Consider the following 15,019-nt stretch of genomic DNA (forward strand, 5'->3'; position numbering starts at 1 on the left):
TGTCTTTCCATGTACTAGTCAGCAGTCAATTGTAAAACAACAAGTCAGAGTATCTTTGTAGAATTTCACTCTGGTTTCTGCTCTCTACACAACACTGACACTGCTTTGGTCAAGCTCACCAGTGTCTTACTGCTTGCTACAGACACAGGCCTGTGCTCCATTTTAATTCTCTTTGACCTCAGCCTTTCACACAGTGGACCATGTCTCCATCAACCGTCTGAAAAACTATGTTGGCATCAGTGACGTGACTCATCTCCCATGAGTCAAACAGGTCCTCATGTGCTATACTGTTGTGCTGGAAGATGCCTCCTCCACTTGTGTTTGTCTCTTTTGTGGGGTCTTCCAGGGGTCCATATTAACCATATGCATAGACATAACATCAACTTTCATTTCTGCGCAGCTGATACGCAACTGTACGTCGCTTTAAAGCGAGATGTTTTATGTCTTATATCTTGTCTCACTGAAATTCAAGGATGTCCAAAAATGTTCTGCAGGTTGAATTACACAAATCTGAAATAGTTCTTATTACACAGGCAGGACAACTCATTGAGAGATACTGTCATCACATGTTTATTCTTGATATTCTCAGGACACAGAATATATTTGCAGATTTTAGTGCTTTGCTGTCCTGACAGCAGTGACTTAAACCATCAGCTGTAATCTGATTATAAATGAGATGAAGTGATGTTTGTATGGGCCTTATTGATCAAATGCAACACTGAAGAAAACTGTGCAGCAAAGTTGCACAGACACAAAGTCACCAGATGATGGCAGTTTATTCAAACTGACTTGTTAGTCGTTAAGTAATATTTCTACACTATAACAGCAGAAAAAAGTAGGACAGGCTACTTTCTATTGCAAGTTACTGACTACCTTATTGTAGGTTGTAGTATTATCTGATTATTTTCATTACTTTTTTTGCAAATGTGAAGAACCCGAGTATGGAGGACAGATCCTGACAGAATCAGAAATAAATACCCTTTGAGACCCCCCCCCCTCTCATTTGCATAATGAGGCAGAAATGCATAGAGAAATGTTAAAAGAGCAGACAGATTATAAAGGACAATAAATAAATAAGGTAATACGAAGGTGAATAAATAAAGAAGCTAATTAAAGGATTATATATATATATATATCATTGTATAATTTAATTGCTGCCTACATTTATTTACTGTATCTTTTGTGAATTTAATAGGATGCTTATTTTTTTTATTGAGCATTTATTTATTTATGTATTTATTTCTGATTCTGTCAGGATCCGTCCTACATACCTCAGGACTTATTTTTCAGAAATACAGATCTGTCACCTTATATTCATGTAGTATGGAGAGATAAGTCTTAGAGGGAAATGTATAATGTATGTAGAATCTATCAATACAGCGGGTATAAACAGCAAATTAGGTTAAGCCGAGTAAATAGTAAATTGGATTGTGACTGAATTCTACAACATTGTTTTTCATTAACACTGCCTCTGACACTGTTAAAAAATATCATAATAAGCAAAAGTTGGGATTGCTGAAATTATAGAGTATGTATGTATTCATGCAAGATGTTCTGGTCACTGTTTCAGAAAGCAGGCTTAAAGTCTGAGCCTATCCCTGAGCTCTGAGTTGACTGAACCTGAGATGAGAAACTCTTGAGTTTTCAGTTTCAGAACAGCTCATCAGAATTAGTTCAATCAACTCTGAGTATGTTGAGCCTGATGGAAGCGCGTGCGTAGGGATGAAAAAAAATTGTGCTTTTTTTGCAGTGGAAAATGTGTCTAAAGGTTCAAACTGAAGTTTTAGATGTCTTTTTTACATTAATAAAATGTAGCTCATTTAATATTTTATGAAATGCTTTCAAAACACATTTAGGCCTACACTGCAGGTAATAATGAAGAACTCCCTTTTAAACTACGCTACATTTAAGTGTTGCAGCTGTAGCAGTCATCCTCACTCAGAAATATTCACATCATATCCAACATAACTACGATAAGAATGTTCCTATCGGTGAGACTACAATATGAACGATTACTGTTCATTGATCAGTTTTATACAGCTTAGTTTAAACAGTGATCACTGCAGTAATGTAGCCCACAGTAGGCTAAGTGTTTTCAGTGCAATGTCCACAGAGTCGCAATGTGATAGGCTACCTAAAGAAGGACATAGATTTTATTCTGTGCTGAGGATAAATCTCCTCAGGAGGAGGTTAGTTTCACAGCATCAGTTGCGGAGTTACTGATCTAGGGTTTATCTGATCTCGGTCTCTGAAACAGAAACCCCAGAGTTTCCCTCATCTCAGGCTTAACATACTCACAATTTTCACTAATCCTGCTTTCTGAAACGGGGCCCTGGTGTACCTTATAAACTAGTAACTCAGTGTAACTGTGCTGTTTCATGTCACAGCCATTACAATCAAATCTCTATAGCAAAACATTTGTGTGGTCGCACCAAATACAGACTGTACCTTAATGTATATCTCCTTTAACTTCAAACAGGCTCAAACTGAAAATTAACCAAAAAAAACCCCCCTCACATTATAAAGAATTTATTGCAGGCAAACAATACCATAAATAATATTTACAAACTATTAAACAACATTCCTCTTTATGGGTTCCACGGATTGCTGGTAAACAGTCTTTAAGTCTTGGATAAGAATGAATCCTTTTTGCAGTTGTATCACACTGACCACTAACTGCAAAAGGTGTAGATATTTAAAGCTACATTCAGGAAAAATAAACTGGATTAAGATGCACTGCATTCATAGAATTTTGAAGCATTTACTTACAACCTAAAATTCTTAAAATGTCGACCTTACCCACAGAAAGATTTAAAAAATAGGTTTGTGCCTATATTGACTTACCAGTTTGTGACTGAAATTACAGTTAAGTATTGCATTTTCCAAACTGCACAGCCTTTCACAGAGTTCCTGAAAACTTCTGAGTGACAACCTTGAATATAGTGTTCAATTTTGGCAACCTGACAAGAGACACAATTCCACAACAGTAGAGATAAAGGCTGTATATGCATTGTATAAAGGTGTGTAGTAAAAACACCCACCTCATCCATCTACAGTGCATTTCCATTTAGATTACGTATCAGTGAGTTCTCTAAGTTTACCGGCCTGTACTTGCATGGGGCATTAATTAGTATTCCACAAATTAAGCACACATTTGATGAAACGTATCTGCCTTTCAGAAAAGAACTCTAAAGAAACCCACAGCACACCATTTCCCTCTTGGCATTCAGTTTAGGCTTAAAAGGAAATAAGTTTCTGAATTCAAAACAACAAAGAGAGAACTTCCTTGTCCAGAAAAATCTTAATACTTCAAACAGTTATCCTGTTGATTGTCCCCATTTTCTAATCAACACTGACTGAAAAAGTGTCAGAAGTGCAACTATGAACAGCTTTTTTTTTTTGTTAAAATGCTTGTTTGCAGTAAAACAAAAGTTAGAACCTATCTGAAGCTAGTTTCCTTTACTTTTCAACATTCCTGCAGGTTTAGTGGGAAAAGTATGTGCCTGTTGAGTCTCACAGCTTCTCACTCTCACGTCATTGTTGTCGTTTCCTCTCTGATTCTAAACAAAAATTCTCAAAAGCTTCTTCCATCTCGGGCTCCCACTCATCTTCAGAGTCGTCGTATCTGTGAACACAACAACAAAAAGGAGCGACTTTACTTTTATATTTAAGACAAATGTTTTCCTGATGGTAAAGATGATTTGTGTAACTAATAGTGACGTAACCTGCAAAATGTGTAACTGCCATTTACACAACACATAATCACAGACACACACAGCTCTGAGAGAGAGCATAGGAGCAAGCTAAGCCCTCTTTCACACCCAACTGCTGACTACACTGAATCTGAGGCCATGGTTGACCCTGTTGCATTGTGGGCCCATCAAATGCACTCGCCAAGCTCAGGGGCCCACAGGTCAGTGGTTTTCATATGACCTGTGTGAAGTCGCTCTACAGTCACAGTGGTACTGTTGAACTCTGGCAGATCTGGATCTAAACATGAATCATGAGTCATGAATAGGTTCTGTTAACAGAAAATCGTATCTTCAAATTGCAGAAACGACTTGAAAACTCAAAACTATCCCAATCAGTACTGTGGCTTCAAACCTTATTATATGTACTATAAATACAAATATTCAGCTTCTGTGTCAAAAAAGGAGAACAGATTATTGTATTAAGGCTTTACAAGTACTAATATTTGTTTTACACTTTGCAATGTTGCCTGTTATTTGTACCTTGTTTGCCAAAAAAACAATAACAAATTTGGAATACACAAGAAAGAAGTAAAGCCTAGTACAGACTACACTAGGGATGAAACAGTATGAAAATTTCATATCACGATTACAGTGACAAAAATTATCATGGTTATCAGTATTATCATTGAAAAAATTTCAACACGTTTTATATTGAAAACTACAAATAAAATTGCCATTTTTTGTATAAACAAACAACAGCCAATACCTGATGTAAACATAACATTATATTATATAGGTAATGCAAAGACCCCATGCACAATAACATGAAAGTCTTTAGAAGAAAGTGATAGTAACTGCAATGAGCCCAAAAACTGACAAAAATACAGAGCAGTCTGTTGCATTTCTCCTGTTCTGACACTTTTGCAACTAATTTCATAGCTGCCGGAGTTAAAATGAACAAGATATGCTGGTCGGTTGACTAAACTGCGTAACATGTTATCATGTGCAGTGGACGAATAGAGTCTGCAGACACACAACGCACACAGCAGCAGAACAACGTGTAGCGATTTTACAGCGGCAGCTAACACTGAGAGCTTCAGTTTACATGCTTTTAGTCAGAGACAAACCAAAGCTAAAAGTTAACTCACTATAAAGGTAATTTTCTTCAATCAAATTTCCCTCAGCTCTCTCACAAAAACTAAAATGCAACCAGATTTCAGCTGCGCCGCCTCCCGCCATGTTGTCACTGAACCAAAACAAACTCACGTTGCATACTGCGCATGCTCGCCTGCTTCTGGGAGACTGTCGCTAACTTTGGTTGATGCTGGACAGTATTTGCCGTGAGTTTATAATAGCGCGGCAACCTAAGCCTGTTATCGTGATAATTGAAATGTGTAAGGTAAAAATTGTTGTGGCAGAAAATTGTGTCCTCTTACATTTAATCTTTTATGTATTTTCTTTTACTATTATTACTATTGTTATTACTAATTTTTGTTATGGCTTATAGATATATGTACTGTGTTTTTATCCTTAACCTTTCTTCTCCTATACTCCTATGTTAGTCCGTCCACATTTACTAGGGTTTAGGTCAGAGCTGTGAGATTGTTTTGGTGTTTTCCTCTCTTGTTGTTCCTCTCCTCTTCTGGAATGTTCATTCAAAGCTGAGAGAGGATCTCTGTTCCCCAAAACATAGAAACCTAGACTGTGTAAATGATGATGCATCCCTTTGCTCGGGGCCAGACGCCCGAAGCCGCCCCAGGCAGCAGGTCTCTGGACCAGCTAGCTGTATGTGTGTTGTAGTAATTCTCTGTTTATTCTCTAAAAACTGTTTATTGTTAATAAATTCTTCAAAGACAATGGTTGGTTGTTACTCAGTTATTTGCTTAATCCCTCACTAGCAAGATTTCCACGACAAAAATAACTATCTGGAATTTTACTACAGTTTATCCCTAGACTACACGACTTGCTGTCTTGTAACAGGAGTCTTGAAGTCATCACACACCACTGTTGGACAGTAACGCATTACTGTAATAATACTTTTTCCAGTAACTAAGTAGTGTAACTAATTACTTTTCTAAAACGGTAATATTACTAGTTACTAAGGCAAGTAACGCTGTGTTACGCGTTACTGAACACACCATCCTTGACGTAAATCCACGACTGTGTGACAGCTCTGCGGGACCGAACTTTGTTTTTCATCTCCACTGATAGAACGAGGGGGAGAGGCGTTCTTTCCACACCTGTAAGTAGCTACTGCCACTATTGTGTCACAGTCTAAGATGCAAAGAACATTGTCGTCATTGTCGCGGTAGTGAAAGCAGTGTTTCCCATATTTAGCCTGTAATTTGGATAATTATCAACGCAGAGCGCCACATATTCATTTTCCAAATTTTTACTAGGTCTATTTTAAATCATTTTTGATTAAGGAGCTGTATTGAGGAGCATATAGTCGTGCAGCACCTCCTGGCTCGCTCCCTCTTTCTCTCTCTCGTGAACACTGCTGCACAAACCTGTCCAACGTTAGAATACCCCCCGCCCGCCGTCATAACTAGTAACGTAACTAGTTACTTTTATCACCCAGTAATAAGTAAAGTAATATTACTTTTTTAAAGGAGTAATAAGTAACTAGTAATATATTACAATTTCTGAGTAACTTGCCCAACACTGCCACACACTACACGAGCTGACAACGACTTTGTCACCCGACGACCACCTCCAAACTACTATTTGTCAAGAAAACCCACGTGAAAATTGACACAGGAACTTTTGAGAAACAGGAGTTAATTTTTATAAAGATAAACATTATAAAGACAAAGACTTAAGGTTAAGATGTGACGGTCATATATCTGAATGGTATCCATAGCAACAAGCATCAACAGCTCCCCCAGTAAAGTTGGTGTCTGTGACCCAAAAGAAAGGCACGTCTGATCCATCTATGATATGTACTTACTCTTCATTTCCATTTTCTCCATAAATATCATGGAAATAGTCCTGCCTGTCCATGATCTCTTGGTATTTCTCAGCATATTCTGTAAAAGCAGAGAGACCGACATTCAAGCACAAGAGTCTGCAACACGGTTGAAAATGTTTTTCATGTAAAGTAGGAGAGGGTTGTTTTTTTCTGCCATTATAGGACGTATTCAGTGACTCGGCTGAGGAGAGTAACCAGGATAAGTCAAGCAAAAAATGCTTATCAATTATTTGTATCTAAAATAATAATGTAGTGTGTTGTTGTGGAAACCTCTATGCCTAATGACAGTATTCGCCCCTGTTTCCTCACCATCAGTTTTTATAGAATGTTTATAAGAAAGGAATAGTTGTGTTATTGGTCAATAACAACGTATTTAAATATACATAAAATTTATTTACACTTAAATTTGTTATACGTTATTAATCTTGCATATTAATGTAAAGCTCTGTCTGCATACGGCTTCATGTTGCCATTTTCAATTCACCTTTTTTCAGCAACAATAACATCATAAACAAATGAGTAGTCCATTTGTATCAACACTGGCTCCATTTTGAATTTTATTTATATCAAGATATCAAGATGAAAAAATAAAGAAATTTTTATCCTCCTGACATTTTTTTGGCCTTCTAGCCTTTTTATTTGTGTGCATAAACTATACTAAAACCACTTTACATTATTCAGGTGGGGTTTTAAATTGTATTTATTCTGGACACCTGAGAACGATCTAGCATGTCCTCGGTGACTGACTGAATAGAGCGGATAGCCTAGTAGACAGCAAGACCCATGTTGCCCTCCCCTCATCTGTCTCACCTGGGTCTGCAGCGGTGAAAGGCGTGCCATCTTCTGTGTAGAATGTAGGTTCATTCTGAGAGGGAAAAAACAAAACAAATCCATGACAAACAGCAAGGGAGAGAGTGTAAAAAATGTATTTAAAACAAAGCTGACAGTCACCATGAAGTAGTTGGGGTCGTTGTCTGGTGTGGCATTGCTGGCTGCTGCAGCAGCACGAACTCTGCCCCAGTCACTAGATCTCAGCTCCACAAGTTTCAGAAGCATCTGTCGCACATCCCTGGGGAGAAAAATGTTTTACCCTGCACATCTATGAGGGTCTAACTCTGAACTGTTCTGATGATAGAGTATTGTCTTTAACACTGACACCTAGGAAACTCATGATCACTGTGGCACAACTATCCCAGAGCATGCAGAGGCATGTTTCGCATTTTAATTCTAAAATTACGTTATGCACAAGCCTTGAGTAGCAGCTGCACACAAAAGACTATGTTGATATACATACCTGCTGCAGGTGGCATCTAGTAGAATAGTTTCTATTCTGTGGATTAGATCTTCCATGTGGGGTTTTCCACTCCCTTTCCATGCGTCATCCAGGACAGAGCCTGTCAGCTGTAAATTCAAAACACATTCTCATTACCTACCAAAACAAAAGAACTACCTGGAAAGTTTTCAATACAAATCTGCAAACATATCAGTGACATTTCAAACCTTTAGCAGTTTAACAGCGCAGATAAGATTTGCATCCACGGGATTGGAGAACAGACTTTTCATCAGTTCTTGCAGAGCATCGAGGAGGATATCTGCTCGATTTGGAGGTCCTTTTACACTCTTTACCTAAACAAACAAAAACAGAGTGACACAAATATCAACAAATGGCTGACAGACACAATGAAAAGGCTGAAAGTATGCTGAGCAGTATTATAGTGTTGGTGGCCCCTTGTCTGAGATCTACAACGACTAAAGGAATTAAAGTAGGGAGCACAATACAACGGAGTGCACCACCAGTCAGAGACATCCTAAACATCTGGCAGCAATTCAAGCAGGGTGTATAAAAACATGACTGACAAGATGATGCAGATAACCATAAATTAAATGTAAATGGTGTGGCTTGTTTTTTTTTTAATATGTATGGCCAGCTGTCTGCAGGGACAGGAATTTTGTGTTGTATAAAATTTAACTCATTGATTTAACTGGAAAAAAAATGCATTTACACAACTTGAGGAATGATCAAATAATCTCTTACCTCCAGGTTAAGGTAGAGCTCTCCTAGAAAGAGCACAAAGGAGTGGAATTTCTTCTGAGTCTCTGGGTCTCCTCGGACAGCTACATCCCTCTGTTCATACTCTGTTTGACATCTACGGAAGACAACAACCTTTTATAGGCAACTTGGCTGAACATTGACAGAGTCCGTTTATAATACTAAAAATATTTATACCAACATTTCTACATCACATAAAAGATGTTTTACCATTTCTCAACAATCTATTCATTAAAAATTTGTATTTAATGAAAAATTAATGGGATTTTTGTAATAACATTTTGTCTTTCCCCGATATGAACACATCATAAATTCAACAAAAAAAAATTATCATTATTATTTCTTTTTTAAATCACCTTTTCAGGAGCAGCTGACGAAAGTTGCCACTGCGTGGGCTGATAGCGAGGTGATGGGACAGGAAGTTACAGAGCCTAGCACCCGTGTACGAGAAGTTTGGAATGGCCGTAGACTGCAATGAAAAGAAAATTTAATAACCAGCGGGTATACAATCGTGTGTTTTGTCAGAAACATGTATTTATTTTTAATGTGAATGCTGTCTTTAGACTGGATTGATTTAAATCAAAATGAGGACTGAATGTGTCTGTCCAAACCTGTGTGTAGATCAGTTCCACCAGCTCGTGCAACAACTCCTCAGTTGTAACCCAGGAATTAAGCATGCCAGCTATCTGTTCAACATCGGACTCAAAGGACCCTGGTGAGGAACTCAGGTGGCCAAGAAAATCTGTGACCATTTCAGCCAAGGTTGGTTCAGTGTAACAGTTCTCGCTGTCATCATAAAAAGCAGGGTCCTATACAAAAAACACAACAAAAACCATCAATAATAAACAGGAAAGTCCAGAGCGCCAAAGTAGACAACTATTACCATATAATGCTGTTTAAAAAACACTTAAAAATATAATAGTATCAGGATAATCGAAGTGATGGCATGAAAATTCCTCTTACTTCATACGTGTTACTTCCGGAGGGGACAAACTCTGGGGCACTGGCTGAAAGCTTTGATGATTTGACCATAGAATCCACTTCATTACTCCTTCTGGAGTCAGATGCACTGTTGGCATTTGTACTTTGTTGGGGTTTGCTCTGTCTTTTGAAATCTGAAAGCGAAAGACGAAAGATGTTCTCAGTCTTTGTAATATGTGACACAACTCATCCCATAAGGCCAAATTTGATGGAGATATTCTATACTGTTGCAGTTGTAAACTATTATTACTACAAGTATTTATGGCAGGAGGATGCTGTATGGGGGATTTGCTCAAATTAACTACTGTGCCCATGTTCGTCATAATGAAATAACATCACAACACTGGCACATGTGTGTGTTTTTAAATAGTTTTTGGACAGCAATGGAAATCTTTGGCACAGAGGAATAAGTCCTATCAAACTTTGGCTACACAAATAACACTTGTTAGTCGGATTGTTTTGGTTTTAGTATTTTCATAGTTTTCCTTTATAGTCTTCTATGGGTGACAATTAAAATAAATATTGATTTACTTTATTTCCAGAGGGAAATCGGTTTGCAGTGTGGGCACAAAACTGAACATACACATTAAAAACATACACAGTAAAAAAAAGAAACCAACATAGTCTGCACATGGTTAATAACCACAGTAAACAGTATGTAATACTACACGCTGCTAATAATGTACAATAATTCGATTTGAATGTGTCTTGATGATCTTGCTGTGTGTGTGCACCTGCACCCACTAATGATGCAGCTCATACATGTGTTACAAAGTGTGATGGCTGATGGGATAAAGGAGTTTCTGGCTCTGTTACTTTTGCAACTCGAACATGTCGACCTGAAAGGGCCTGAAGCTCAGCAAACAAGGGGTGCTAAGACCGGCCATGCCACACTTCTGGTTTTATTTTGTGACACAGGCCTTTAGAAAAAAGGATTACAAACGGATTTCTAATCGTCCAAATCCTGGACAGGAGGAGTTTACAGCTGATAACCAAATAATAAGGTTTTGGTACATCTACACCGTGAACTCTCTCACTAATACTTTGCTACCCTGTCCCTTAACGCCAGCTATCTAAGGTTAACTTACTAGAGGAACTGATTCTTCCTCTTTGCTCTGCGTTGCTTAACTTACTCAGCGTAACATTAAGTTAGCTACAGCGAATGTTAGCTCTACAAACTAAAACTTCAGCTGGATAGGACAGACCTTCACCGTGGCACGTGACCAGTAGACTACGTGATATCTGAGTGGGAGCTTTATTTAGATGTTGCGTTACCTCACATGAAATAACAATCCAACAGGTGCATGTCACAACGCCAACACGATAACGTTAGCAAACATGAATGTTATTTAGCAGCTAAGCTAGCTAACGGCAGCCCCAGCTTGAAACCAGGTTAAACAGGTACCTTAAAACCCTAACGTTATCCGTTTCTAAAGGGATCTGTCAGCTGGGGGGAGGTTCTAGGCAAACACAGTTTTGGCTTTCAGTGTGCATGTCTGCGAGTGGCATTTAACGTTAACGTTAACATGAAATCGATTCTGAAAGTAGCTAACGTTAGCTCAGTTGTCGTTGTGGTTAGCTACCTACCTCCACCACCAATGTCCGTGCTAATGTTGTTCTCGGAAAAGGGCGGGGATGTTCGCGGCTGTCTCAACGGTTCCCTTTGGTTGAAAAGCGTGGTTTTGGTGTCACCATCCTCGGTGGTGCCCATGAGCCCGGGGTCTGCTGGAAGATTTCGGGTTCTCCCTGCTCCGGGAGCTCGGTCGAAGTTCTCGTTCATGACTGCTCGTTTGTCAGCCTCGACTCTCAAAGCAGCATAAAAAAAAAAAATAATAATTCTGTTCACCGCACCAACTGCTTTTCCTTCTGCGTAGCAGCAATTTCTTGTGGTTTATCACAACAACACCCGCCCTATCTGTCTTTCATGATGGCTTTTTCTCTAACTTTTTTGGCCACTTCCTTTGACAACAACAAACACAATGAATTTAGGGCACTGCCTGACATCAAAATGAAAGCGCTGCCCTCTAGCGGCGTGGAGTTGATGCGCAGCCATGAAAGGTGTACGTGCAGCTTCTACAATACAGCCAGGTATCATCAGTGGTGGTAAAATCATTCAGATTATTTACTTAAGTAAATGTAGAAATACCAAAACATAACAATATACATACATATTCCTTTAGAGGTAAAAGTCCTGGTTTCATAGCTTTACTCAAGTAATGTACAAACATTTTATGGGGTAGTCTAAATTCATTGGGAGAGGAAGTTTAACTTTTTCTCATTCCAGATTCATTCTCACCTTCTGAGATTTATTACTAAATAATAAATCAATGGAGGGTCTGATGAAATGAATAATGCTAGGAAATATCTTGTTTATTAAATTAAATATGAGATTCAGCCCCTCTCTCCACCCTAGTCATTTTTGAACAGTCCCTAAAGGTAAGTACAAGTATGAAAAGTTAAAGCACTGACCATGCAAGTGATAATTTGAACTGTTTTGCTACTGGGTAGTTTATTATACAGTAAGTATGTAGTATTTTATTAGATGAATTTATGTCAAAAGTAAAGTACAATATTTCTCCCGGACATGTGGTGAAACAGAAAGATTTGGTTCCCAACTATCATTGAACATAAGGTGCTGTGGGTGGGATTATTGAACATAAGGTGCTGTGGGTGGGATTTTAGAAAAACTGAGATCATGAGTCCACATTCCCCCAGTCAAACCCCAGCCCCCTATGAAAATATGTTCACATCACATGCAGTAATTCAAATACTTAATCTCTTTATATTATTTTATTTTAACTTATTTTGCCTTCAGTCACAGTCAGAAACAAAACAAAACCTTGTGTGACATTTTTTATTTCATCTTAACTCCTGCTCAGGTTGTGTAAAATCACCAGGCATTTCCAGAAAAGAATATCGAGGACATGACCTCAGTCTGCAGTGTTAGCTACTGCCCTGTTTGTGGGTTTAGGCAGTGGTTGTCTGCACAACACAAGCACATAATTATGGACCTGTTAAAGCGCATGTGTGGTTGAGTGGGTTATATAACCTCATATTGATCTAAAATATTTGCCAAAGCACCAAGGGGTGAGTAATTGCATTTAACTGATATATCAAACACACATTTATGCATCACAGTGAAGATTCTGGACCAGAAGTGGCTCTTTCCCTGAGCTCACTCAGTAGCTGCCCACTACAAACATGTGTTGCACCAGACCTCTCGGTGTAAGTATTCATTAGTTGTTTTAGCCTCCAGTCATTTTCCACTTGTTTCCCAAAGCTGGATCACATTATGCCACAAAGAATTCCCGTGCCAGAAATGCAGAGACCCACTTTGATAAAAGATTGCTGGCCCTATTTTCTGTTATTGCTGTTTTTCCCCTCATGCCAGTGTCTTGGAGGGAGTTCAAACATTCACAAGTCTCGGGAATGCACAAGATGACAAATAACTAGGATTGCTGTTGTGGTGGGGGTCACGCGCAAACTCATCACAACAGGTTTTAAATGTAAAAACGTGTAGTTTCATCAGTACACATTATGTAGGTTATATCCTAAGTGGTTTACTGACTGAATCATTAGGTTACATGTGGAGCAACTGAAGACAAACAAAAGAAAATACTGTGCTACTGTATGTAGTGTATGTGGTTTCATACCAGAGACCGAATTAAACATGTTATCATGGATTCTTTCTTGTAACCTCCCTTTTTAAAATAAAATATTGGTAAAGAAAAGCTAAAATCAAAACACTCAAAGTCTTGCACGGGGCCTAAAAGAAAATGCTTCTAAAATATTTCATTTAAGTTCATTCAGAAATTGCACCCATAGTAAGTTCTTCTAACTTACATCTTAGGTAACAGCTAAAAGGTTATCCTACTGTTGGGAATCTGGCCTCAGAGGTGCAACAGCCACATCAAATTGCACAATCACAGCAGAGAAAATGTCATATAGTGCTGTTTATGGTGCAGAGATGGCCATGGAATAGTATTCCATATGTTAACAATGGCCCTGACTGTCATGGTAGATTGCACTGCAGCATTCCTCAGTATTAATCATTCGTTGCGGTTGTTCCTTAAACGACCATTTAAAGGGCAACATACTGCAGCTTAAAGCGTGCTCTGGATTCCTATAATTCAAATCGCTGTAGTTGCTTTTGCTTCTTCAAATCTGGAGTCACATTCACGGACCATCTTGGACGAATTTGGGAACGAAGACAACGGCCAGACTCTGTCTGTCTCACACCTTCCTGTCTTCATCTACTCTCCCAGTTTTTCATGCCTTGGCTGAGATGGATGTTAAGAGAGGCGGGATAAGAGAACATGAGGCCCGGAAGCCTGTGGTGTTAATGTTCTCCCTGTGGTCTTTTGATCTGGCATCAAGGCAGCTGTCATTGCTTAGTGTGTTTGTAGATGATTACTGAGGGAAGTGGGTGGTCAGACACAGGTCATATCTCTCCCTCATTCACATTTCTGCCTCCATATACATTCAAGGTCCTTCAGAAGCCTATTGGCAGTAGTGATGCAGACCAATATGACAATCATGTCTTTGCCAGTATTATCAGCAGGTGTTTTAGCAGCTATCTTTACTATTCAAGCCCTCCTCCAGTCGGGGAATGTTGCTGCTCCACAGTAATGGGGTGATATTAGGAAATGAAGTCAGCCTCTACAGGCCATACCAGGGAAGTAACCTCCCTCCCATTTTGTTGTGGTCGGTCTGTGTGTTTCCCGTTTGTTTGGGAACTAATCATTAGTGCAATGGTTGCCACATGGAATATCTGGCGAGGCATTAATGGTTGCCTTTTGTCCCCTATTACCTCAGAGGGCCAGATAAGAATAGACTTATCATGACCTGAATGTTCCCCAGGGGTTCTCACTACTTGTAAGAAAACCTTTCTTTTAAAGTAATTTTTTGGTGTATTGAGGAAGTAAGAAGACGACATTGCAGAGGAGAAAATGGTATTTTATTTTCACATAATATAGTTCCTATAAAAAGTAAAGAATGCAAAGGATGCTTGCCTTGTAAGTGTTCCCCTTCAGTTAAATATTTCACAAAATAAATAAATCATTACAATACAGTCAAAACACAGTGGTTAAGTATCAAACATTTGCTTTAAAAGTGTTGTATCCTCTATTATTTATGTATTTCTATGTCTCCTTTTTTATGTTGCAGATCATCTGATGTCTCACAGGATAATATACATTATAAATAACATCTTGAGATACTTCTGCATCTCTGTGTTGCCACCACATACTCTGGTTGCAAACAGTTTGGCACAGAAAAAAGGATAAATAGTACATCCCGTGCCACAGACAACACAGATATCATCTT

General features: G+C 38.6%; 1 protein-coding gene across 1 annotated transcript; it reads right to left on the reverse strand.

The window, feature by feature from the left end:
• Nucleotides 1-2,513: 2,513 nt before the first annotated feature.
• On the reverse strand, nt 2,514-11,634 carry paip1 (poly(A) binding protein interacting protein 1). The gene is made up of 11 exons (XM_046035646.1): nt 11,282-11,634; nt 9,677-9,828; nt 9,325-9,522; nt 9,070-9,182; nt 8,699-8,810; nt 8,164-8,289; nt 7,958-8,064; nt 7,615-7,732; nt 7,474-7,528; nt 6,643-6,721; nt 2,514-3,625 (listed from the first exon to the last, which is right to left on the reverse strand). Exons 1-11 carry the CDS (start codon nt 11,472-11,474, stop codon nt 3,535-3,537), a joined length of 1,344 nt encoding a protein of 447 aa, XP_045891602.1. The 5' UTR covers nt 11,475-11,634; the 3' UTR covers nt 2,514-3,534.
• Between the last annotated feature and the right edge of the window lie 3,385 nt (nt 11,635-15,019).

Source organism: Micropterus dolomieu, linkage group LG21, assembly GCF_021292245.1.
Source record: "Micropterus dolomieu isolate WLL.071019.BEF.003 ecotype Adirondacks linkage group LG21, ASM2129224v1, whole genome shotgun sequence".
Lineage (NCBI taxonomy): Eukaryota > Metazoa > Chordata > Actinopteri > Centrarchiformes > Centrarchidae > Micropterus > Micropterus dolomieu.